Genomic DNA, 27,457 nt, shown 5'->3' on the forward strand with positions numbered 1-27,457 from the left:
TTCTTCTTGGTTGCATTGGTGGCGTTGGTCAGCAGGTCATAGCTGTTTTTCCAGTGGCTGCACCAGCAGCAGCGGGCTCTGGATTGCGATAATCTGTGGTGAGGTGGGTCCCTGGGCGAATGGTTGGCTGGGCAGTTGGGTGGATGGGCTATCACCCAATATAAGCTTAACAATTAATATATAAATATATAAATTCCCACACATTTGGGAGACCCTTCCAGGGCTGTCACTAAACCCTGGTTGCAGTTGTGGAGTTAATAGTTACATAGTTAGAAATGTAATAAGTCCATAAGTGCCTCTACTGTTATAAATGTTATAAGTTCATTATCATGATGTTTTCTTTATATGGGTACTACAAATCTTCATTGTAAATCGCCCTGAACTGCAAGGGAGGGCAGTATATAAATGTAATAAATAAATATGTGCATATGTACCTACATACATACATACATACATACATACATAAGGTTGCAATTTCATGTAAACATTTTACGTTTAACTGCTCTAATAATTATTGAACTAACTTTTTCCTATTTGAATTATTTCTTTCCTGTGTACTTCATGCTTTTTTTTGTATCTCAAAATATTAATTTAAAAATTATTCTTAAGGCTGTCCTAGTATTACGCACCAGAATAATTTTCTTTCTTAGTCCTCCGCTTTCTTTGAGAAATGACACACATCCATGCAGTATTATTTTCTGCTTCCTTGTAAAAATCTGGATTCGGGGCAATGGGGTCACCCACCGTGATCCACCTACTTGTGAAAAAATACTTTGTTTTCACAAGCTAACACGATATTTTTATTTTCTAGTTTGCCTATACTTGCAAAAATCCATTATCTTCCATTCATATTAATGGAAAACATTTGCATTTATGTTTCCATATTTGATATTCTTTGCATTTAACTAAATTCAAATAGCCTCTTTCAGATAGTGCCTTGGTGTCCAGTAAAATGTTCTTTGAATCAACATAGCAGTAGTCTTACCCAGTCCAGCAAGAGTAATCAGCCAGTAGGAAAAGTTTCCCAAATGACTGTAAACGTAGCAGATGTTCTTCTGGACTCTGAGAAGAAGCAAGAAGTGTTGAGGAGTGCATGACGTGGCATGACGTGTTTGCTGAAATTGGGAACCTTTCTGGCTTCTAGGGCAAACGTCAGGATCCAAAATCATGGTATTTCCAGAAAGTCAGTGTCTCTCCTCCCTCAGATTACTAGAGGGCCACTAGGTGGGGAAATGGAGTTTGATCCAGAGATTCTTCTTTTTACCCAGTATGAGGGAGTTGCCCTTTAATAAAGAAAGTAGAGCTGGTAAGCTTGGTGTAGTGGTTAGGAGCATGGACTTCTAATCTGGTGAGCTGGGTTTGGTTCTCCACTCCTTGGGCTCACCACAGCACTGATAGAGCTGTTCTGATCCATCATCATTATTATCGTCATTATTAGTTCAATTTATTTCCCACCACTCCCGGCAAGCCGGTTCGTGGTAGGTTACAATATCAATCCATATACAATACACCCCCCAATAAAATCCCATTAAAATAACAATACAAACACATAAAGTACAACATGGTGGTGTAACTCATATATCCCCCCCCCACACCAACTCAACTACCAACAGGGGTGGTGAAAGGGTGCCATAACTAATTGCCACCAAGATGTTCAAGTGGTCATATCTTCTTCTTGAAGGGGACGGGCTCAACAGATCTCTCTACCCTGGTCTCCTCCATAGAACTGGCGGAAGAGTGCCATCTTGCTGGACCTGCAGAATGCTGAAAGCTCCTGCAGGGCCTTCAGCTCTTCTGGGAAGTCATTCCACCAGGTAGGGGCCAGGCCAAGCGAGCTTCTCTGGAGCCTGGAATGACCAGCAAGTTGGTACCCGCATAAGGCAACAGGCAGTAATATCAGAGTTCTCTCAGCCTCACCTGCCTCACAGGGTAGGGAGAGGGAAGGGTCTCCTTGAGACTCATTCTGATAGAGAAAAGCAGCATATAAGAACCAACTCCTTCTTTTACTAAGCAGACAAACTGCAAAAGCACCCAGCCCCAAGAAGGAATGGAGACATCCATGGTGTACTATGACCACTGAATTTGAATTGATGGCCATCCTCGCAAGCGACATTCACATTGGCCAGTCTACCCACCCCTATTATTAACAGAATTAAAAAAAACATTTCAAATAATATGCAATAAGAAATTTCTGTTGATTGATCTCTTATTACCAGCATATACCATTAGTTTTGCTAGTTCTTTAGATGTGTGGTCAATGGAACAGGAGACAGTGTGGGAAGAGTGGTACCTGACTGGTTGGGGGAGGTGGCAGGGGCTCCTGGGAATTGTAGTCCATGGACATCTGGAGGGCCGCAGTTTGACTACCCCTGCCTTATACAGTAGCCCTTTAGCTCTCCGGAGATCAAAAACAAAGTAGTTGAGAGGGGGTTTCAGAAAACAGTGCATCTCTTCTTCTTAATCAGGCCTTTCAATAGCAGAGCAAAGAAGAAAAGCTGGTTTTCTCTCCCCTGCTTTTTACCACTCAAAGGAGTCTCAGAGCGGTTTGTAATCACCTACCCTTCCTCTCCCCATAGCAGATACCCTGTGAAGTACATGAGACTGAGAGAGCTCTGAGAGAATTGGGACTGGCCCCAAGTCACCCGGCTGGCTACTTGTGGAGGAGTGGGGCTCAAACTTGGTTCTCCAAATTAGAGGCTGCCGCTCTTAATTACTACTGGCTCTCAAGGTAGAATCTCTGTCCTTCCCTTGCATGCCAGAAAATTGGGGAGATGCAAACAAGGGACTGACTCGAAGGAACTCCCTGTGCCCTGGCAAAACCCAAACATTCTGGTAACACTGTGAGTGAGTTGAAACTTTGAACCTCTTGAGTAGGTTCCTTGAAGCAAAGTACTGAAAATGCAAATTACTGTATTCGGAGGAACCCCATTTGCCTGCTGCCGCTCTCTGCAAGCAGCCAATAACATTAAGAGCATTAAGAGTCTAGACATTACTACAATGTTGATCATTTGTTCCCTGCAAGTTTGAAATAACAGGAGGCAAGAATCGAAAGATGTTTCTTAGATTTCAGAAGTATGGTTTAAGCACCGATGTCATGCGCTGTTTAATTAGAATGTTAAAATATCATATTTATGTAATGGTATTTGTAATCCTGATGAGCTCATTTTCAAAGTTCTGGTGAAAAACAGCAGAGTCAGTTAAGGCTATCTAGGACTGGTAGTCAAACTGCGGCCCTCCAGATTTCCATGGACTACAGTTCCCATGAGCCCCTGACGATGCTGGCAGGTACTCATGGGAATTGTAGTCCATGGACATCTGGAGGGCCGCAGTTTGACTACCCCTGATCTAGGAGATTTAGACAGACTTCCATTTCTCTGACCAAGGTCTTAGAACTAAGGAAAGGAAAAAGGTGTATCAAGATAATTCCCCACCCCTATTCCTTTGGTTGCCCCTTAGGAAGAACATTAGTTGCTCTGGCTACTGCATTGAGGGATGCTGGTTGGTGCAATTGAACGTGATGGTGGAGAAAGCTGACACTCCTCGAACTCTAAAAGGACCCATGTAGGGTCACAAATGCAAACTTTGTGATTTATAGATCTTATCAAAAAGGCTCTTGTGTTATACACTGAAACTAATATGTAGATCTGCGCATGGACTTGCTGCGCATGCATGCATGGACCTGCTACGCATGCAAGTTTGCGCCGGCGTCCGCACTTCCCTCTCCTCCCCCCTCCCGCAGAAAGAAGCTTGCTGGGCCGCAAGCTAATCGGCTGCTTTGACGGCCGATTTGCTTGTGGCCTGGGAAGTTTCTCACTGTGGGGGGGGGGGGGTGGCGGGGAGAGGGAGCCGCTGCCCGGTGCTGAGGCCTTTGCAGCCCGGCACTGGGCCGTGACCCGGTGGTTGGGGACTACTGCTCTATAGTCTGCAGATGACCACAAATTCCTGGAGATTTCCAGGCCACACCTGTAGGTTGGTAATCCCTAGTTCAGGAATGTTTCTTGAGGTTAGGAGGTGGGGCCTCAAGAGTCCAGGGGTGGGCAGGAGCTTTTGCCATGTGGCCAGCCTTGGAAGGCCACAGTGCAGGTGTGCATCCTAGCACCCATTGATTCCCTTGCGTCCAATGGACTTGCCTCTAGTTCCGTATATGATGTAGTAGCATAATAGCCACTGAGTAGGAAGCAGCATCGTGATGTGTGCGCTGGTGTAGTTAACACACTTGCAAGCACTTGTTCATCTTTATATGTTATTTTTTTAGGTATATATTTTAATTATCTTAGGTGTACATGTAAAAAATGCCACCTGTAAAACTTTGTTGAAGAATTTGTGATTGAGTCTCTCATTTGTGGATAATCAAGATTTCAGATAGTACTGAACACATCAGATCTTGGAAGCTAAGCAAGGTGGTTCTAGTCAGTATGTGGATGGGAGACCACTAGGGAATTTCAGGGTCGGTTGACAGAGGCGGGCAATGTCAAACAACATCTGAACATCTTTTGCCTTGAAAAACCTGTGGGATCACTATAAGGTGGCTGCAATTTGATGGGAAAATTAATAAAAATAGACTGGCCCTTTAGCTTAGGGGGGAAATTCCTGGTGCCCACTGGTAGCCTAGAAGAAGCGGAAGCATATGGCCCCTGCAATGCATGAGTCACCAGTCCCATTTCACATTTGGGCTGCTTTAACATCCCAGTGTGTCCCTGGAAATATGGCTTAGGTCTACAGAGCTCAAGGTGGAAGGATCAGCCCTTTCTTCCTGTGCCATTTCTCTGACTCCCCAGATTGGGTTTGGGATGCTTTGGGCTGATCCTGCGTTGAGCAGGGGGTTGGACTAGATGGCCTGTATGGCCCCTTCCAACTCTATGATTCTATGATTCTAACCCTAGTAAGTAGAAATAATAGGTACCCCTATTGTAAATAGGACTTGAGGAACTATGAGACGTTTATTAAAGAACATACAGAGATGGATAAAGATCTGGTGTTTCCCCTGTCTTAAATCACCAATTTTAATGCAACAGAATAACAACAACCTCCCCCCCCCGCCCCTGAAATTTTTGCATTTAACAGGTCATGACAATGCGATTCAGGAAGGATGTAGCAATTTTGTTTGTTTAAAAAGCACTATACAAATATTGAGGATACACACCTGACAGTATGAAAGATAAAAAGCCAGTGTCATTCTGCGTGAAGAGCAAGTCCAGGTGTCTGCAGTTTGTGGCTTAGGATGTGGTTTTCTCCAGGCCAGGCTGTTCCAGATGGGGAAACAAGGTGAGTATGCAAAATGATCAATATTCCTAAATTTCCCTGTATTTGTGCTCTGATAAATTCTTGAGACCCATGATTTATCTGTCCTGTACTTTCTGTGACAGGATTCCAATTTCTTTCTGATGTCTGTATAGATCAGGCTTTCTCAACCAGGTCTTCATGATGACTCTGGTAGGGTTTTACGACAGGGTGGGAGTTAAATAATTCTTAATATATATTTTTAAATTTGTTAAACATTTATCGGATCATATGGACCTGTTCCCCCCCCTTCCCAAAATGGCCAATGTTGGGCCTGGAGGGGATGGGAAGGGGAGGGGCCCCAGGTGGGCGTGTACACAGCTGTGCTTCCCAACCGTATTCTGTACGATTAGGCTACTTCTGGGGTTTCTCAAAGCCTGAGGAATGTTTCAGGGGTTCCTCTATAGTTGAGAAAAACTATAGTTGAGAAAAACTGGTACGGACAATATTTTTATCCCATCCTTCCTTGGAGGGGCTCCAAGGCTCCAGAGTGGAATATGTATACTTACACCCCCATTTTGTTCTTACAGTAACCCTTTGAGGTAGGGAGAGACTGGGCCAAGGCAGCTTGGTGGCTGAGTGCAGATTTCAACATGGTCTTCCCATGTCTTTGAGACTATAACCCCCACACCACACCGGTGCTCTAATAATGCCTGAGCTTCTGTATGCATATGTGGATGAGGTCACTGTTTGGTCACATGAAGAATGACTGATCAGGGGTCACACACAGAGATACGACAGGTAACACTAGAGTGTGCATGTGTGTGGGAAAAGGAACACCACTGGAATTTTTGCAGGAATGCCTACATTAAGAGTTGAGCTGAGGCTCTTACAATTTCTATTTTATGGTATTATTGTTATTATCATGTTAAATTATTATTGTTATAATATTACTGCTGTTACTGTTCCCTGTTACCATGTGTTAATTGTATCCTCCCTGTTTTCTGTAAACTGCCCTGAGCCCTTGGGAAGGGCGGTACATCAATCAATCAATCAATCAATCAATCAATCAATCCCTGGCTTGCTTTTCAACTAATGTCACCTTGGAGCTGTTTTAGATAGAAATTGCACCACGGGTAGAAGGAGACAAGATCGCGGTGAGGAAAGTGGCAAGCGAAATACAAATTCTTTTCGAACCCTGCTAAACTAGCATGGTCTACCAAAGCACTTCCCAGATAGCACACTTTTCTATTTCTGAGATGGGCGGGCAGATATTCTGTGTATGTCATGGTGAGACAGAAGATGATTATAGTCCTCATACACCAACCACTTTTTAGAAGCTTTGGTATAGTATTTCAGCTAATTGGATTGTGAAAAGCCATTTGGGGTGTGTGTGTCTAATTTCTGTTTAGCCAGCCACCAGGAGATTTTCATCCATCTTGCTTATTTTGTGTGTGTGTTCAAACTAATTTTCTTTTGGTGCTTCAGGGTTAATACTGGGTATGGCTGCTGAGGTTTTTTTGGACTGAGTAACCAAAATGTAATTAATGGTTGTAGATGCTGCCTTTGTTTTTGTAGCAAATGGATCAAAACTTGAGTGACTTTAAAACATCAATATTTTATAAAAATTCTTCTTTTCCTGTTCCAAAAATCCTGCCAAATTGCACTTAAATGAAGTCTTCTAAGGGGAAGCATGTTTGAGTTCTTAACTATAAATATGTTTTTTGTGATTTTAAGAAGAATGAGGTATTTATAATGGATTGAGCTAGAACTTCTCTGCTCTGTTATCTTTATAATGCTTGCCATAAAGTGCTTCCAGGCGACATCTTGACTTCTGTATTTTTTTTATTATTATCCTCCTTCTTTGGGGCCTGGAACAGATTATTGTGGGCTATAACATTTTTAAACATTTAAGTATTCTGTTTGAAAGCTGAAGAAAGGATTGTAGCGTATTAATGTGAAAATAAACTGGTTCTTCTTGAAGAGATCTTATCATGTCATATTTCAGGTTCTTTCATTAAAGAAGCGAGCTGAGTACATAAAATGCATATTCAGAGAGAGTTGGGTGTATTGTCAACTTATCCTACTGTGTTGCGCTGCTAAAGGATTACACCCAAGTGATGTAATTTTACAGACCCACTCCTATGGATCACAGTTCCTACAAAAGTAAGGATTATAGTGTGGTATAAACATGCACTGGCACTGTCATACAGATAATGTGGGGCTATTGTTAGAAGTCTCTTTTCACCTATTCCAGCCTTTCTCAACCTTTTTTACCATTGAGAAACCCCTGAAACGTTCTTCGGGCTTCGAGAAACCCCAGAATTGGTGCGATTGTGCAAAACATCGTTGAGAAGCCAGCTGTGTTCACCTGGGGCCCTTCCCCTTCCCACCCCCTCCAGGCCCATCATTGGCCATTTTGGGAGGAGGATTGGGCCCTCTGAGTGTCACTCAGGGCCAAGCAGCCAATGGGGAGATGCACAAAGCACGGCTCCTCATTGGCTGCTTGGCCCGGCCTCGCCTGGGCCGGCCAGGGAGTCACCGCTCAGAGGAAGAAGCCTTCCCCAGCAGTAAGTCCTCCGCCCGGCTCGCCTGCCCCTGGGCCTGGCAGAAGGCCGCAAAGCCTGCCACCGCCGTCCCGAGCCTTCTGCCGGGCCCTAGGCCAGGCTCGCCTGCCCCTGGGCCCGGCAGAAGGCTGCAAAGTCCCCTTTCGGGCCACCTACCTGACCCTGCCTTCCTCCCAGCATTCCCTTTATCCTTCCCTTCCTCCCAGCATTTTCTTTGTCCGTCCGTCCGTCCCTTCCTTCCTTCCTTCCTTCCTTCCTTCCTTCCTTCCTTCCTTCCTTCCTTCCTTCCTTCCTTCCTTCCTTCCTCCCTCCCTCCCTCCCTCCCTCCCTCTCTCCTATCTGCCTCTTTCTCACTATCTGTTTCTCTCCCTCTTCTTCTGTCTCTGTCTTCCTCCCTTTTTTCTGTCTTCCTCTCTGTCTCTCTTCCCTTTCCTCCTTCCTTTGCCCTATCCCTCCACCCACCCACCATGCTGGAGCCCGCTGTATTTTGGCCACAGTGGGCTTAATATCTAGTCATTCAATAAACGTTTAACAAATTTTAAGAAACCCTTCTAGAGCCATCAAGAAACCCCTGGGTTTCACAAAATCCTTGATGACAAAGCCTGATATATTGTGTAGTGGCATTATTTCTTTACTTTTTATTATATTTATAAACCATTTTCCAGCATAAATAGTCTTAAATATTTGCACATGGTAACCAAAACACTGTAAACCGAGCCAGGGCACTGTTGAATTGAGCTGGGGCCCGGTGCAACTTATGGAAGGGCTTTCTTCTGCCTTTCTTCCATCTGCTGCTCTCAGTGAAAGCTGCTGGAAAGTGGAATTTTGGCAAGATACAAGGGGGAAATCATACTGTGCTCCCTGTTACTACTTTGTGTAACATGACAGGCCACTGTGAATATAGCATGTAGTTATGCGTACATGCTCCCATCTCACTTCCCTAATGTATCTACATACGCTTGCCATAACTACTGTGACTCTATTTTGTATGTCTTTATTTTTAGTGATGCTTAGCTCTGTAGTGGAATGGGCCAACTAGGGCTCAGAAAGGGGAGGTGTGGGTTTGGTCTTTGCTGCCTCGGGAGCGGCAGGTAGTAAACGTGTTGATGCCTAAGTTTGGGGGGTATTGCCCAGGCACAGATACTGTGTCTGGTAGGTAGTTTTGTTTCTGGGAAGCATGAGAAGAAACAGGAGGTGTTTTCGCATACAAACTTGGAATCGCAGGCAGGAAGGGTTTTTGGAGATAGAGGGGTGCTTGTATAGGCATTCATTAGTCTTAGCAAGAAATTGGAGTCCTGTTTTGCTTGTTCCTATATAAAGAGATTTTCTTTACCAAAAGTCTGCTTATTGGAAATGTTGATAGGAATATCATACATAACACGGTTGAAAGTATGGTTTAAAGACCACCTAGTCCCACACGAACCTACCAAACCAAACCTTTTTCGAGTACCCTTACCATCTGAAGCTAGATGGGTGGCAACCTAAGAAAGGGCTTTCTTGGTCTTAGCAGCAAAATCATGTAATTCCCTCCCCAGGGAGATAAATCTGTCATCCCTCCCTCCCCCAAATCATTGTCTTTGGCCAGCAGGGGAACTCTTGTGAGCTTCCCAGTCCTTCCAGCGGGCTGATAGATATTTACTATATAGTTTTGCAAGTATATTTAGAAGACCTATGGGGCAGATGAGCCTCTTGTGGTGCAGAGTGGTAAGGCAGTGACATGCTATCTGAAGCTCTTACCATGAGGCTGGGAGTTCAATCCCAGCAGCCGACTCAAGGTTGACTCAGCCTTCCATCCTTCCGAGGTTGGTAAAATGAGTACCCAACTTGTTGGGGGGTAAACGGTAATGACTGGGGAAGGCACTGGCAAACCACCCCGTATTGAGTCTGCCATGAAAATGCTAGAGGGTATCACCCCAAGGGTCAGACATGACCCTTGCTTGCACAGGGAATACCTTTACCTTTACCTTTATGGGGCAGTAATTCTGAGAATGCACAAGCTTGGGAACTTGGAATTGGTCAGTTGTACTGTTTGTGTGGCAGGAGGGTAAAAGGTACAACAGGAGGGTACAACAAGGTACAACAATAAGCTGCATTAATGTTTGTCATGAGCAAACTCAAGTTTGTTGTGACATCTGAATGTGTTACTCTATGTCTTTAAATTACTAAACAGAAAAGTGTGATGCTGACTTGCCATCCTAAGAGCATTTTCCTCCACATGAACCAGTTAATGTTGGTGTAAACTTATACCTTTGGTGCATAGTAAGTTAGCAGTTGTTAGTGGGAGTAGCAGAACATATTTCACAAGTCAGTAGTGGCTGACTTGTTTTCTGAAATGTAAAAGCTAGCCATCCCCATCTGTAGGGTCTATCTCATACTAGATAGGTTGCTTGTAAAGACCTATATGACTCTTCTGTTTAAGGCCTCTTGATTGTCTCCTGCTGTGTTTTGAAATTATTAGTATGGGTAAGAAAACTATATTCTCTTACCCTGTTGTTTCTAAGCCAGAGATTCCCAACCAGGTGTCCATGGGAACTCCAGAGGGGGTTCGTGACCTTTCCCCTTCTGCCTTAATGGCCTCAACCACAAGCTAGAGAACCAGCTGCTTCCATTCCTCTCTCCCCCCCCCCCCCATGTGTGAGTTCTTTCCTGGTTTCTGCAGCTGGGAGGGAGTGGAGCATACATGCGTACTCTCACTTTAAACTGCCTCCTGTTCTCCTTGAGCCTGCCTGTTAACACAGGTTACTGCCATGTGACACGTCTCTTCCAGAAGGTGTGGCCAGCTGACACTGTTTCTGGGGTTCCTTGAAGCATTCACAATCAAGAGGTTGAAAAAAGCAGTAAACTTAGGCTAAAGCATGCAAAACTGTCTATGTTAAGGTGACCAGATTTTAACATTGGTAAAGTGGGACACCATTGACCGGGGGGGGGGGGGGGGCTTGATTAAAAATTTGGTCTGTATGGAGCAACAAAAATTTGCATAGAATGCATAGGACGCAAAAATAGTAGTGTAATATATATATTTTTACTTGCAACGTAAGTACAATTCGCCAGGTGCCCCCAGATGTCCCTCCAAAAGTGGGACAATCTAGTCACCTTAGTCTATGTCATTCTTGAGTCTGTGATGCCAGATCTGCTGAGTCAAAGTAACTGACAGCATTTACAAGCATAACAAACACACAGTGTGCTTTCCAAAGGGAAAGGCCCAAGTGAATTGAAGCACAGACTCTCTCTTGCACCCTGAACAAGGGAGAACAAACTGAACCGAATCCTCAGAAGACTGGAGTGGATAGTTTGGGAAGGTTCTGCCCAGTGGCAGGACCTTCAGCTAGTTTTCGCTGTTTCACCCTTGTATATATTGATTATGGTTTATTAAACCAGAACAATACAAAAAGCAATTGAATACGGTACGTAGTATAGTATAGTATAGTATAGTATAGTATAGTATAGTATAGTATAGTATAGTATAGTATAGTATAGTATAGTATAGTATAGTATAGTATAGTATAGTATAGTATAGTATAGTAATGCAGCTGGGTTACTCTTATGGCGGGTTAATGGTCAGCAACCCCTTTTTCATGTCCCCATGGTTGAGAGTGGGTTAGGTTCAGTTATATGCAGTTTCCATCACTTCTAGACATCTTGTGTATTGTTTTTGTGTATTTTGTTGAGTACTGTACATACTCGCATATAAGCCCAGACACCTAATTTCACCACAAAATGCTGGAAAATCTTATGGACTCGTATATAATCTGAGGCTGGTGGTTTTCCCCCCTCCCCTCCCCTCCCTTCCCCTCCCCTTCCCTTCCCTTCCCTTTTGGGCAGGATCTTTTTTTCCCTTTTCTTCCCACCCTCCACCTCCCTCTTTCCCCCTGACCCCTCTTACCTTTTTATATCCAATCCTTCTTCTTATCCCATTCCCTTCTTCTTAGCTCAGTGTTCTGTTACCTCCATTTTCCATTCCTTCCTCTAGGGGCGTTTCCTCCTTCTGCTCTCTGCTCTCCCTTTGAGACAGAGGCTTCAGAGCTTCCTGCAGCAGCAGCAGCAGCACGTACTAGCCTCATGCTAGCCTCATTAAGGTACTCAGGGGGGGAGGTGGAGACTGCTCTTCCCTCCCACTGTCCCTCCTGGGATTGCTGCGTCTCTGCTTCTTCCTGCATCTGCTTTTTCAGATAAGTATGCTTGCCTCCCACCCCTGCCCCCCTGTCTTGTCTAGCAACTTTTTTTATATGTATACCCTCATATAAGCCGAGGAGGACTTTTTCAGCTTTAAAAAAGAATTCAAAAACTTGGCTTATATGTGAGTATATACGGTAGTTCGGGTGTTTTATGGGAGTTTTATTGGGGCTTTTATGTATGTTGTAACCCACCATGAGCCATTTTGGGAGTGGCGGGCTAGAAATCATAATCACAATCATAATCACAATCATAATCATAATAGTTGCCTATGCACGCCACTCCAATAAAATATATTGATATTCATATATATGGAAATGAATAGATTGCCTGCTGGTGGGATCTTAGCAAACAAACTTAATCATATGTGCCCTTCAAGATATGTACTAAGCTTCCTATGTATTTGTTAACTTTAAAGCCATTAATTTAGCATGTACTGATGTGGGAATAAGGTATAGCTAATGCTTGATGTGGCTTCTGGAAATTCTGGTACCTACTTTTGGGGTGTTGGAACTCTTTAATACATGTGTGAATGAGGTTATGGTCTGAAAATCCACATTTACCTCTTGGTCCTTGATTCATAAAGAAATGCCAGAGATTTATAGAAAAGACAAATATTTGAACTGATACCCTCTGAAGTTTCATAGATGAAAACATAGTATAGCCCCTGTTCTTGGACCTTTGCAAATGTTATACCTTCTGCTTTTAAGGTGTTATTGAATACTCTTCACTGGGTCACAGCTTACTATATGCATCTTTCCTGTAGGAAGATTCGAGTCTAATAGCACCTTAGACCAACAAGATTTCCAGGGTAAGAGGCAAAGCCTGAATATCTGATGAAGGAAGCTTTGACCCTCAAAGGCTTATGCCAGCCTTTCTCAACTTTTTTACCCTCAAGAAACCACTGAAAAATTGTTCAGGCTTTGAGAAACCCCAGTAGTGGCACGATCATGCAGAATATAGTTATGAAGTCCCTGACCCTCCCATCTCCTTCAAGCCCGTCATTTGCCATCTTGGTAGGGGTGAGTGTATCGATAGGACCATATATGGTCATATTGCCCGATAATTCCTTTATTCAGAGAATGGCTCTTTTGGCTGAAGGTATACTAGGAAAAAAATCAGTATACTAGATAAAATATAAAAAATCTAGGTATACTAGGAAAAAAATGATATATTTTCTTATCATTTCAAAGAATAGAACAGCAGATGCAGTGCGATGGACCAACTTGCAGCCTGTGCGTGGCATGGTGCCTTTAGTAGGGTTACTAGCCCTGGTTGGGAAATACCTGGGGATTCTGAGGGTGGAGCCTAGAGAGGGACCTCATCGGGCATAATGCTGCAGACTCCTCCCTCCAGAGCAACCATTTTGTCCCGGGGAACTGGGAATTCTGGAGCTCAGTTGTAATAGTTGGGGATCGTGGATGCTGGGAACTCTAAGCCTTACTGCTCATGTGTGCGCAATCAAATGAATGTGTGCTGCAGAGGCAGACATTGTCCACTCAAAGATTTAAACTAGAGCAGGGGTGGCCAAACTGTGGCTCTCCAGGTGTCCATGACCATCTGGAGAGCCAGTCTGGCCACCCCTGTTTTAGAATTTGTGCAGAGAGGGATGAATGCTGAGAAATGAGAATACTATGCTAATTCATAGCAAATCAACAGAGCAAGGCCTCTGAAAAAGGCAAAACAGGGAGAACGGTTTGTCAGGGAGAGGCTGTAGAAAACAGGCAAGTGGGGACAGCCGGAGTCCACGGGAATAAAAGTTTTGAGATAAGCTCAAACTATCTTTGACAGTGACTTGCACTGACAGTTCAGAAAACCTTGCCCATTGTAGCATTCAGATGATTTGAAATTGCCTTGTGGTTTTAATTTAAATTGAAAATAGCCAGGGATTTCCACGTTTAGTTAACACTTACTGTGTATATATACAGTGGTATTATGTTTTGACTTACGCTTCTCTTCACCACTTTTTTTATCCTAGTCCTCTGGGAGGGGCCTATGAATATTCATCTCTTCCAGTCCTTTGCTGCATTCCTTTTATCATTGGATGGTATTGTTGAGACTGAGAACAAACTTATTCCTTCTTTTACCAAGCGCAAGAAATGATTGATCCCGGTCCAGTTTGTATATTCTATGAGACTGTTGTCTCATTTCTTTCTTGATCCAGACTGAAGCTCTCTGTGCCAAATGGAACACATTAGGCCGTAACAACTGGCTTGAATTAAGTTATATGTTTCTTTCTCTCTCTTTTTTTATCAATCAGACAATTTATACAGTTAATTTACACTGAAAGTGCTTAACTTGAAATGTAACAATTTGAGGAGCAACTGAGTTACTGCCTGCTCCTGTTTTATGTTGGTGTAAACCAAAACTGAGCAACTGGAGTTATTTGACATGAGCATAACTGAAGTTGGTTTGGTAGGAGTGTTTGGCAAAAGATAACAGCGTTTAGATAGGGATCTCTGCAGCAGCAGGATACTAGCCACAAAAAGACGATTAAACTGCAAGTATGGAATTGTGAAATTCTAGTGTCCTTTATGTCTTTAGTTATCCGACAGACTCTGGAAAAGCATAATTAATTTAAAAATTCACCATAAAAGCACTGTAGAGCCAGCTTGGTATAGTGGTTAAGAGTAGCAGTTTTTAATATGGCAAGTAGGGTTTGAATCACAGAATCATAGAATCATAGAGTTGGAAGGGGCCATACAGGCCATCTAGTCCAACCCCCTGCTCAATGCAGGATCAGCCCTAAGCATCCTAAAGCATCCAAGAAAAGTGTGTATCCAACCTTTACTTGAAGACTGCCAGTGAGGGGGAGCTGACCACCTCCTTAGGCAGCCTATTCCACTGCTGAACTACTCTGACTGTGAAAAATGTTTTCCTGATATCTAGCCTATGTCGTTGTACTTGTAGTTTAAACCCATTACTGCGTGTCCTTTCCTCTGCAGCCAACGGAAACAGCATCCTGCCCTCCTCCAAGTGACAACCTTTCAAATACTTAAAGAGGGCTATCATGTCCCCTCTCAATCTCCTTTTCTCTAGGCTGAACATTCCCAAGTCCCTCAATCTATCTTCATAGGGCTTGGTCCCTTGATTCCACACTATTGATTCCACACTCTCCCACATGCAGCCAGCTGGGTGACCTTGGGCTAGTCACAGCACTGATAGAGCTGTTCTGATGGCACAGTAGTATCAGGGTGCCTGTTATTGAGAGAGGAAAGGGAAGGCGATTGTAAACTGCTTTGATTGGCATATAAAAACAACTTCTTCTTCTTGCTATACTCCTTTTTTTACATGAATCACTTTGTCTGTAGTATCTCAGGTGAAAGAAGATATTTATAGAAATTGGTTAGAAGCAAATTCTTCATTTGAAGTCTTCCTTGCTTAATGGGATGAATTCTTTAGGTAACCAATGTTCATGGTTCTACAGTGCAGAGCCAAAGACCAGTGTATGCTTTTAAACTATTTAATGGAGGTGTTGAATTATCCATTTGGATTATTATCATACTTACATGCAAGTGAGAGGACAACCACTGAGGAAAATTACCCTTTGAAAACGGGATATATCTAGAACCCGTTTTGGTTGGATTCTACGCAACAATAAAGAAACAAAGAATGAAGAGACTTTTTACTTTACTTTATTCTGTATAATTTTGGGGATAGATTCTTTCTCTTATTGTAGGCATTTTAGGCTGACATTTTCGGTGTGCCTGTTATGTGTTAGCTTTAAATGGTTGGCAGGGCTGGGGAAAGTGAAACAGATGGTTTAAAGCAGGGATGGTCAACCTGTGGTCCTCCAGATGTTCCTGGACTACAATTCCCATGAGCCCCTGCCAATGCTGGCAGGTACTCATGGGAATTGTAGTCCATGAAAATCTGGAGGACCACAGGTTGACTACCCTTGTTTTAAAGGGCTGCCAGACATTTAAATACTATATTATACACTGTATTAAATACTATATTATACTGCCATCTTGATATAGTAAATTGATGTAGTAAACTGGGGATTGTAATTTTTAAGATGTTTATTGTTGTATGGTTGTTTTTATGTACAGATGTTTTTATTATATGTGTGTGTTGTGAACCTCTGCGAGCCAGCTTGCTGGGAGCAGTGGTATACAAATTAAATTATAAATAGAGATAAATAAATAAATAACGGTAATAGCTGACAGGTGCACTCATCTAGCAGCTATTTTAGCAGTCTGTTTTGCTCCCCCCCCCCCCTCTTCTGCATGGGACAGAGTGAGATTGAGCACTGAAATTGGCTTGCAGCCATTTTTAGTCTGATAGCAGGATGGGCACACCCATCTGCTTCCAGCTGAACCTCCAAACTGAACCAGACAAAGGTCCAGGAATGTTTAAGGGGCACAAACTAGGGCATTTTCATGGGAGAATTTGGTTCACACCCAGTCTTCAGAACCAGAATTAGAAGGAGCAATGTGTTCAGTTTTAGAATCTGTTAAATGTATTTTACCAAGGAACTGTAAAGAAATGTGGTTTAAACAGTGACATAAATAAAAGAAAAATGAGATTTGTTGAAACATTGGTACTAGAACGTGTAATCATGTCCCAGCTGACATGGTGACCCCACAGGGTTTTCAAGGCAAGAGGTGAACAGAGAGGTGCTTTCCTTTCACCTGCAACTCTGGATCTCCTTGGAAGTCTTCCATCCATGGACTAACTAGGGGTGACCCTTCTTATGAAACAATATATGGTTGATCTGGTGGTTATGAGCGATAAAGCTAAAATATGAGAGAAGCATTTTGCGTTGGGGATAAGAAAGAATTAGGACTGTATAATTAAAAAAAACAGGGGGAGCAGTTTAAATTAGTGAGGGTGGGGACTCTTAGGTGTAAAATTTCTAGACATTTTTAAGTCCAGGGAAGAGGCTAATCTTTTCTGCAAACAGTCATGGACCTGCAAGCAGGCACAGTTGAATTCATGCCAACGCACCTGAACAGCTTGCTGAACTCCTGGCTCCGCACTCGCAGACAGCGAACAGGAAATGAGCCAAACCGGCAGGTGTTCAGGCATAACTACTAACTACTGTAATTCTCTCTCTACTAACCCCTAAGTGTATTTGTGACCCGTGGTGGTAAAAACGTGTTCAGTCACAAATTGCATTTGAAAAAAAGTGAAAAGTATCTGATACTCTTCACAGCATACTATAATTACCCGTTTTGAAGATCCAAGAATCCCCATAAGACCCTTTTGTATATTCTCAGAAATAAATTCTTAGCGGGTAGTTTTTGAGTAGATTAGAATGGTGGGGTGTTTTTTTTTTTGGTATAGAAGAAAGTTTTTAGAGCTCACTTTTCTCTTCCCTAAGAAGTCTCAAAGTAGCTTGCAATTGCCTTTTCCTTCCTCTTCCCACCACAGGCACCTTGTGAGGTATGTGGGCTGAGAGAGTTCTGGGAGAAAAGCGACTGGACCAAGGTCACCCAGCAAGTGTAATGTGAAGAAGAGTTGTTTCTTATATCCCACTTTTATCAACCCCAGGAAGTCTCAAAGTGGCTTACAAACACCTTTCCCTTCTTCACCCTACCCCAGGCAGTGTTTAAATATGCAGAGGGCAAATCACTAGGGTGCTTGAAAGAATAAAATAGATTTATTTAGAAGAGAAATTACTTGGAAAAGAAAGAGCGCACATGCAGTCCTTGTAGTCTAGCTCTTACATTATTCATCCTGTCTGTTGTGGAGGTAAGCATGGATTAAGTGTGCTCAAGGGAGCAGGAAGTCTCCAACTGGGCAAATGAAGAGTACTGTGTGCAGTTCTGGAGGCCTCACTTCAAGAAGGACGTAGATAAAATTGAAAGGGTACAGAGGAGAGCGACGAAGATGATCTGGGGCCAAGGGACCAAGCCCTATGAAGATAGGTTGAGGGACTTGGGAATGTTCAGCCTGGAGAAAAGGAGGTTGAGAGGGGACATAATAGCCCTCTTTAAGTATTTGAAAGGTTGTCACTTGGAGGAGGGCAGGATGCTGTTTCTGTTGGCTGCAGAGGAGAGGACACGCAGTAATGGGTTTAAACTTCAAGTACAACGATATAGGCTAGATATCAGGAAAAACATTTTCACAGTCAGAGTAGTTCAGCAGTGGAATAGGCTGCCTAAGGAGGTGGTGAGCTCCCCCTTACTGGCAGTCTTCAAGCAAAGGTTGGATACACACTTTTCTTGGATGCTTTAGGATGCTTAGGGCTGATCATGCGTTGAGCAGGGGGTTGGACTTGTTGTTGTTGTTATGTGCGAAGTCGTGTCCGACCCATCGCAACCCCATGGACAATGATCCTCCAGGCCTTCCTGTCCTCTGCCATTCCCCGGAGTCCATTTAAGTTTGCACCTACTGCTTCAGTGACTCCATCCATCCACCTCATTCTCTGTCGTCCCCTTCTTCTCTTTCCCTCGATCGCTCCCAGCATTAGGCTCTTCTCCAGGGAGTCCTTCCTTCTCATGAGGTGGCCAAAGTATTTGAGTTTCATCTTGAGGATCTGGCCTTCTAAGGAGCAGTCAGAGTTGATCTCCTCTAGGACTGACCGGTTTGTTCGCCTTGCAGTCCAAGGGACTCGCAAGAGTCTTCTCCAGCACCAGAGTTCAAAAGCCTCAATTCTTTGACGCTCGGCCTTCCTCATGGTCCAACTTTCGCAGCCATACATTGCAACTGGGAATACCATAGCCTTGACTAAATGCACTTTTGTTGGCAGGGTGATGTCTCTGCTTGGACTAGATGGGGGTTGGACTAGATGGCCTGTATGGCCCCTTCCAACTCTATGATTCTATGATTCTATGATATGAAAAACATCAGGAATTTCCTAAGCTAATCATGCTAAAGACACATCTCCTATGATGCCCCCTGTAGGATTGCTCATATTCTGTTCAGTCATGCATACTGCAGATCTTGCAGGTTACAACACCCACAGGTAGGTGTGGTAGGTGGGGCTGAGAAAGTTCTGAGAGAACCATGACCGGACCAAGATCACCTAGCAGGCTTCATGTGTGTCACGAACTGTGGGCTGTCCTGCTCAACCAGAAAAGAACCCTTCTTACAAAGCCTCTCCAGACACAAATAATTCAGTCTTCATTCAGAAAAGGTTCCATAAGGTGAAACATGATGAGCATGGTAAGCACAGATGATGCATTGACAGAGACAAGGATGGGTAGCCCCCGTAGGGGTATTTATAGGGGGTAATTTAGGTGGAAAGAGGGGTTCACATAGGAAAAGGCTATTGATCTAAAAAGGCGCAAATAGTTGGAAACATTTGGTCAGCCCTTACTGTTGTTCTCAGCAGTAAATTTCCAGCATCTCCCAAATAGACTGAGGACACTGGGAGATAAGAGCGAGTTCTCACAGCGGGGAAGAGAAAGCCTCTCAGAGCAATAAAATCTGGCCACGGAGGTAAGAGAAGGTTCAGAGAAATGTCTGGAATTTCACCAGGGGAGCGAGGGGTGGAGCTCAATGAGCTCCGACAGGTGAACGGATATGACATCGTAGAGGAGGAGTGGGAAATCAAATCTGGGTTCTCCAGATCAGAGTTTACCGCTCTTAACCATTGCACCAAGCTGGCTCTCCATATAGTAGCTACTTGGCCAAAGTACTTGGCAAGAATCTTACATTTCTTGGGATCAGTCCACTGGTTAACAAGAGGTCAGATTTCAAATTTTCAAGCAGGAAGATTCCATCAGAGAAAAGCAAGGCAGAAGATTCAGCTATTGTTTCTCATTTATTAAAAGCTTAACAATCAGCATATATTGCAGAAGAGGAAACAGTGGCTGTGGTTACGTGTCATAGTTTTCGGTGCATCTCTGCCAGTTATGCTGAGTCCAGGGAAGGGGCTGGCAAAGTAATGTGGGAAAAGCAGAAGAGAGAAACGAAAATCCTTGCCTGATTTAAAGGCACATTATTTTAAAGGTGATGTTCAGATTTCCAGACTTTGCCTTCTGAATGTATCACTTGAGGAAAGTGATAAGGCTCAAGATTTTGTTTGTGCATCAGGTCACAGCTTCTTGTAGTCCCGCAGCTGGGTGTGTTAAACTCTGGTATAGCTTACTAGCAAGCTTCGGTCCTTGATCTCTGTGTATTGTGCTGCAAGCTTACAGTGAGCGCATACGACTGAGTCCATGTGACCCAAAAGCTCTGGCCTCTGGCCTGGTAGAATGAGCTTCTGGAAGAAATCAGGTCCCCGAGGGACATAAAGCAGTTCTGCAGGGACCCTAAAACACAGGTATTCTACCAGGTTGAGAGCCAAGGTAACATCCACCCAAAAATGCTGGTCTCACCACTGGGAGGAGGAGGAGAGCTGGAAGATCAGCTCTTGCCTGAGAACTTCCTTGTATGGGAATCTTAGTTGGGGGTGTGGGTGTAAGAATTGTTAAATTTTAACGCTGTATATTTTTACTGTTGTTAGCTGCCCTGAGTAATATGGAAGGTCAGGATATAAATGTATCATTGTTGTTGTTATTGTTATATTGGCCAGGAGGGGAGGCTGTGCCATGAGTAGGGATGCCGATCTCCAGGTGGGCCCTGGGGATCTCTCAGAATTACATCTTCCCCTGGAGAAACTGGATGCTTTGAAAGGTAGACTCTATGACAGGGGTAGTCAAACTGTGGCCCTCCAGATGTCCATGGACTACAATTCCCATGAGCCCCTGCCAGCATTTGCTGGCAGAGGCTCACGGGAATTGTAGTCCATGGATATCTGGAGAGCCGCAGTTTGACTACCCCTGCTCTATGACATCGTATGAAATTACTTGGCTTGACTTGACATTGTACCCCATTGTCCTCCCAGGCTTCACCTCCAAATTCCCAAGAATTGTCCAACTTGGAGCTGGTAACCTAACCTTCACCAGTGCTAAGGTGTGGGCCAAATGGAAATCATCAGGGGCCAGAGAGAAACCCCCTTACTACCAAGTACCTGTTCCTAACTAGACTGTCAGTATCTGTATATTTCGGCTTTTATTTCTCTGCCATGTTTTATGCTTGAGAAAAACAGTTGGTGCAGCTGGCAAAATGGTGTTCCACCCTTTGTAATAATCATGTTGCAATGTCGCTGTCAAAACCGTACTTTTGTATGACGGAACAGCGGGAGGGTGTGAAAATATAACATACTGTAGAAAACGTGTTTCGTGTTTCATTTCACAGATGCCTAGGAAGGGCCTCTAGAAGAGTTCCATCTGGAAGCTTTTTAGAGCTAAAAAGACAATAACACAAACATTTTGATTAAATGTAAAGAAATTTAAATGCTGGCACATTGGTTTGTATACAGAAGAGAAAAACAACCATTCTACAAAGTACTATGACGGGAGTGTGGAAGTAACTACTCTAAGTACATTCAGAAGCAGTGATGATCTCTTAAGTTATTCATTCCATTTCAGCCGCTAAGACTGGATTCCCTGACCTGAAATGCACTTTTTTCCAGTTGCATTTTGCTGTTGGTGCCTGGCCATCCTCAGTGTTCTTCAAACAGTGCTTATCTGTACAATCAGACTTTCTCTTCTAGACCATTTATGCACTGGGAACTTCACTGCCTCAGCTCCCGTGCAGGAGCAAAAATCAGGGGCAGATGAGGAGCACCGGGCCAAATGCTGCCCCATGTGGATGCAGGAAGAGGTGGGGCAACCTGCCATGACTAAAACTCCAGCCTGCAGCTCGGCATGAAACCTCCAGTGCTTAAACGGTCCTAGGGAGGCTTCCAGTATTCATTTGCAGTCACCATCATCTTTAATCCAATAGGATATTCTTTATTTTGTTTGGGTCCGTTTTTTTAGGCACTGTTGTAGCTTTATTCTGACCAGTAGTTCTAATCAGCCTTTGGGTCCAGTTATCTTTCTCTTTTAACAACCCAGATTCCTATGTGATCCTTAAACAAATAGTTTAGGTTTCTTTTTCTTTTTTTACTCTGCTTCTGTGTGTCTGTTCATTTATTCATTCGATTTCTATCCCGCCCTTTAGTGTGACATCTTGGGGCGATGTACATAAAACCAGTGGGGAGCAGAAAGGTACATTGCAGCATTTGGAACGGTGTATGATCTAACACAGCGGTCTTCTCCTGTTTGCGGACCGCTAGCAGGGATGTGGGGGAGGGAGCGACCTGGGGTGCTGCACCTGCGCGGAGCTGCTGCGCACGCACGTTTCCGCTCCCGGCGTGGGCACAAACGCGCATGCACTGCAGCTCTGCACATGCGTGAGAGCTCTGCGTACGCTCATTTGTGCCCGCTGGTGTACCGGCGGCCATGCCTCACTCTCCCCCTCTACAGTGAGAAGCTCACTGGGCCGCAAGCTAATCGGCCGTTTTGGTGGCCGATTTGCTTGCGGCTTGGCGAGCTTCTCACTGCTGGGGGGGCGGGGAGAGGGAGGCGCGGGCCCCACAGCCCGCTGCTGAGGCTTTTGCGGCCTTACTCTATGACTCTGTGGTTCTATGTCCTCACTGACAGTCTGGCTCAGATCTTGCAAAATGAGGGCAGTGGCTTTCCTTTGTTGAGTGAATCCATTCCATGCTGAGATGTCCTCTTTCCTGCCACTTTAAGCTGAGAGCCAGTTTGGTGTAGTGGTTAGGAGTGCGGACTTCTAATTGGCAAAAAAAATCCAGCCAATGAGAAATTCCTTGTTTGGCTCTGCTCTGCCTTCCTCTCCCTTGCACACTCTCCCGCCCCTTGACATTGGGCTGCTAATTTAAAGGGGATACAGGGGAAGGCTTCTTTGGAAGCCACTTGCATTTCTGTGCCTTTTTCTACACAAATATCCACTTAGCGTAAAGGTATGGGCAAGTATGGGCTTGGGCTTCTGTTTTTTACAGCAAGGTGACTGTGCACTTCTGTAGAACACTCTGCCAAAACACATTATAATGATTTCCCCACTTGAAGAAAACATTAACAGTTCTGTTCAGGGTAGGGGGAAAAGTAAAAAAAGGATGCCAGCCTCCAGGAGAGACCTGGGTCTCCCCTGGACCGTTTATGCACTGGAGGTTTTATGCCGGGTTGCAGGATGGAGTTTTAGTCATGGCCGGTTGTCCCACCTCTTCCTGCACCCACATGGGGGAGCACTTGGCCTGGTGCACGTCGTCCACCCCTGATTTGTGCTCCTGCACAGGAGCTGGGGCAGTGAATTTCCTAGTGCATAAACGGTCCTGGAACTGCAGCTGGCAACTGTAGGAATACTCATTGAGGGAGATTATGGGCTATAAATTCAAGAATTATAGATTGTGTTGTTATGTTTAAATTACATTTGTAATGTAATTATTCTTATGATTCATTTGCACTTTTTAATGAAATTCTGCTTCTTTATGGAATTATTCCTGCCTTTTCTCTCAATGAGATTTGATACTCAGTAATTTTTTTCAAAATAATTGCCTTTCAGGTTTTCCTTAGGGGATGCTCGCAGGCCTCTCCATGAATCCGCCGTATTGGTAGAAGACATTGTCCACACTCAGCTGATTAATTTGGTAAGGAAAAGTTTTCACCAAAATATTGTGTCCTAGAATTTTATTCCAAGACCCAGTGACAGCATGGAGGGGCAGGTTGACAACCACAATCAAAAGAGGAGCTGGTAAAGGTAGCCTGACAACCTGCAGGTGTGAGAATGAAGTAGAGGAAGATGCTGGGTTTTGCTGTCATGACAAAATAACAAAAGAGATGGCAAACTGGTTTTGCAAGATTTGTCAAATGCCCAGAACAGCCTTTTTGGTACAGCATAGTAGGCCTTTTTAGTATCTTCAGTATGGGGAGAACGAATTCATTTTATTTGTATTGGGTACCGATTTCTAAACCAATGCTGTGTTGGATTGGTGATTTTTGCACTATAACGTTCTGCTATCCTTTTGACATAAGCCCCTGTTCATGCACAGATTAATTTTAGAAAGATTTATGAGGTCCAAGACTCCTTTCTTCAACTTCATGAAGCTCATCTATGTCTATGCTGGTGGAGGTAGTACAAGCTAGGTCTTTGACAAATATGCATTGTTAAATCAAATTCCACATTGGAAGGGATAACGATTACTTCCTAAATAACTCAGCAAATGTTGACAACAGGTATACCTCCCATATACTGTCAACTTTAAGTGAGTATTTTGAATCCATAGCCATTCAACCAGAGAACAGTTCTCACTCACCCACTTCCCTCACTGCTGCTCTTGTAGGTTTCCCCTGCAATTTTTAGAACATTAGGACATTCATCTTTCTTCTGCTCAGTGGAAGTAGTTTCCACAAAGGGCCTGATGAGGTCTGAAGGACCATGTCTCTTGGTATGAGCACATGCACCAACTTAGATCTTCACAGAGCTCTCTTCTGACCATCCCCTCCTTCAGGACTATGAAATTTGTTACATATTTGGCTGTGATTGCAATCATCTTGGAATGGCATTTTTAAAGAAGCCAGGAGGGTGCCCACTGGTAAAAAGGACTTTTTTGGCATTAAGTCACAGCTGTCCTCCAGTAATTCCACAGGGTTTTCAAGGCAAGAGATGTTCATAGGTGGATTTCCATTGCCTTGCCTTTGTGTGATGAACATGGGTTTTCTTGGTGGTCTCCCATCTAAATACTAACCAGGGAGAATCCTGGTTAGCTTCTGAGATCTGATGAGATCTGCGTATCTGAGCTATCCAGGTCAGGAGTAAGAAAGAGGGAGTATAAAAATTAAACTATTCCAGGTTTCAGAACTACTTGGAGTCCTTCTAGTTTATTTATTTATTTTTGTACTTATATACCGCTGCACTCTATTTGGTCTCGTGGCGGTTTACAATAAAATATTAAAAACCAATCCCCTAAAACCCCTTAAAACTATACAGTTAATATTACAATTAAAAGATAGCGATACAGAGTTTTAAACCCCCCCCCACCTCTCCCACTGTCCGACTGAGGCCAAGGCATTGAGAGCGAGGGTCTTGATCTAACTAATGTTAAGGGATCCAACAATGGTAACTCCAGGACCCTACCATGGCCTCAGCCATAAGCAGAAGAGCTCCATCTTGCAGTGTCGTGATATATATATGGAGCTCTTCTGCTTATGGTTGAGGCCATGGTAGGGTCCTGGAGTTACCATTGGTGGATCCCTTAACATTAGTTAGATCAAGACCCTCGCTCTCAATGTATACACACACACACACACACATTTATTGGATGATATGACCAATGATGAGCCTGGAGGGGTGGGAAGGGGAGGTGCCCCAGGTGATGTGTACACTGCTATGCTTCCCAATCATATTCTGCATGATTGTGCCACTTCTGGGTTTTCTCAAAGCCTGAAGAATGTTTCAGGGGTTTCTCAGTGGTAAAGAAGTTGAGAAAGGTTGTTCTAGTTAATACACATGAGTGAGTGATGTGTGAGTGGGGAAAAAAACTTACATGAGGTTCTTCCTCTCCTCCCCCTTGCATCTTGGCTTCCTTCTGAGCCTTCTATTTTTCCCATGGTCTCAGTACTGAGATTAATCTCTACAAGTAATAGATCAGTTCGGATCCCACAGGAACAAAAGTGGTTGGACAGGAAAGATAATTTTTTGGAATTACCACTTGCATATGCATAGGTTCCGCCAAACTGATTTTTACATTGGCATACTATACCAAGTCAACAGGACTCTTTACAGGGCTCCGTGGATTCTTTTTTAACTTCCTTAACTGGTTCATGCTTAGCCAGGTACATTTAGTGTGTAATGTACTGCAGTGGGCCCAGCTTTTATCTGGTATGTATTTCCCTTCCTCCACCCCAAATTATATAGGTGCATTCTACTTCAGTGGCCCTGGACAGAAATAAGATTAAATGGTTCCTAAAGCTCCTATCGCACAACATCACCTTACTCAGTGTAATGGTCTAAGCTCTAAGTCAGGGTGGCCAAAATATTGTTCTCCAGATATCCATGGACTACAGTCCTGGCAGGGGCTCATGGGAATTGTAATCAGGGGAGAGCCACAGTTTGGCCACCCCTGCTCTAAGTAGTTTTATCTACTGCTTGTCATATGAGAGTGAACACAATGGAAAAATGGGCACGAGATCTGAACACAATGGGAAAATGGGCAAATGAGAACAAGATGCAATTTAATAAAGATAAGTGTAAAGTTCTGCATCTGGGTCAGAAAAATGAAAAGCATGCCTACTGGATGGGGGATACGCTTCTAGGTAACACTGTGTGTGAACGAGACCTTGGGGTTCTTGTGGATTGTAAACTAAACATGAGCAGGCAGTGTGATGCAGCGGTAAAAAAGGCAAATGCCATTTTGGGCTGCATCAACAGGGGCATCACATCAAAATCACAAGATGTCATAGTCCCATTGTATACGGCACTGGTCAGACCACACCTGGAGTACTGTGTGCAGTTCTGGAGGCCTCACTTCAAGAAGGACGTAGATAAAATCGAAAGGGTACAGAGGAGAGTGACGAAGATGATCTGGGGCCAAGCCCTATGAAGATAGGTTGAGGGACTTGGGAATGTTCAGCGTGGAAAAAAGGAGGTTGAGAGGGGACACGATAGCCCTCTTTAAGTATTTGAAAGGTTGTCACTTGGAGGAGGGCAGGATGCTGTTTCCGTTGGCTGCAGAGGAGAGGACACGCAGTGAAAGTTTTAAATTACAAGTACAACGATATAGGCTAGATATCAGGAAAAATGTTTTCACAGTCAGAGTAGTTCAGCAGTGGAATAGGCTGCCTAAGGAGGTGGTGAGCTCCCCCTCACTGGCAGTCTTCAAGCAAAGGTTGGATACACACTTTTCTTGGATGCTTTAGGATGCTTTGGGCTGATCCTGCGTTGAGCAGGGGGTTGGACTAGATGGCCTGTGTGGCCCCTTCCAACTCTATGATTCTATGATTCTATGAATTGGTACAGTGTGGGTGTGCCTTGTTCTGCTGCTTTGAGCCTTCGCTGATTATGGGAAAGGCAGGATATAAGTTTTTTTAATAAGTACAATAAACCACCCTGGGGAATTGACATATGTCAGCACACGTGATATGTTAATATTACAACATTTCAGGCATTGAGGTAGGAGGAAGAGAGAAAGTCAGGCTGGCATGACGGAGGGAAAGAGAACTAGCATCAGAGAGCCAGCAGCAGCTGCCAAGCTAAAGGGACTGGGGGCATACTGATGAGGTTTAGTAGTTACAAGACCATTGAAGACTGGGAAGGGGGGCCACCTTCCCCTCAGATTTCCCACTTTTGTTCATATTTGCCAGTCCTATATATTACTAGAAGAGGAGTTGGGTTTTATACCCCACTTTTCACTATCCAAAGGAGTTTCAAAGCATCTTATAATCGCTTTCCCTTCGTCTCCCCACAACAGACACCATGTAGGGTCGGTGAGGCTGAGAGAGCTCAGAGAGAACTGTGACTGGCCCAAGGTCACCCAGTTGGCTGCATGCGGAGGAGTGGAGAATCAAACCTGGTTCTCCAGATTTTTTAACCACTACACCTTGCTGGCTAGTGCTGATTTTGGCCATGATAATTAAAATTAGGAAGTTATATATTTAAAAGCATTCTGAGGACATAGTTGTTTGAATTCTCTTCTAAATCAAGTAGAAGCAGAATTA

The 27,457-nt window shown here is 43.9% G+C and overlaps 1 protein-coding gene across 6 annotated transcripts in view; it reads left to right on the forward strand.

The window, feature by feature from the left end:
• SUPT3H (SPT3 homolog, SAGA and STAGA complex component) overlaps positions 1-27,457 on the forward strand; it is a 370,690-nt gene that overhangs the window by 187,758 nt on the left and 155,475 nt on the right. For all 6 annotated transcript variants that reach the window (XM_077317634.1, XM_077317617.1, XM_077317659.1 and 3 more), the window contains one exon: positions 23,307-23,391. In XM_077317634.1, coding sequence (XP_077173749.1) covers positions 23,307-23,391 — 85 coding nt within the window. The remainder of the gene's footprint in view (positions 1-23,306; positions 23,392-27,457) is intronic.

This window comes from Paroedura picta, chromosome 1 (assembly GCF_049243985.1).
Source record: "Paroedura picta isolate Pp20150507F chromosome 1, Ppicta_v3.0, whole genome shotgun sequence".
Lineage (NCBI taxonomy): Eukaryota > Metazoa > Chordata > Lepidosauria > Squamata > Gekkonidae > Paroedura > Paroedura picta.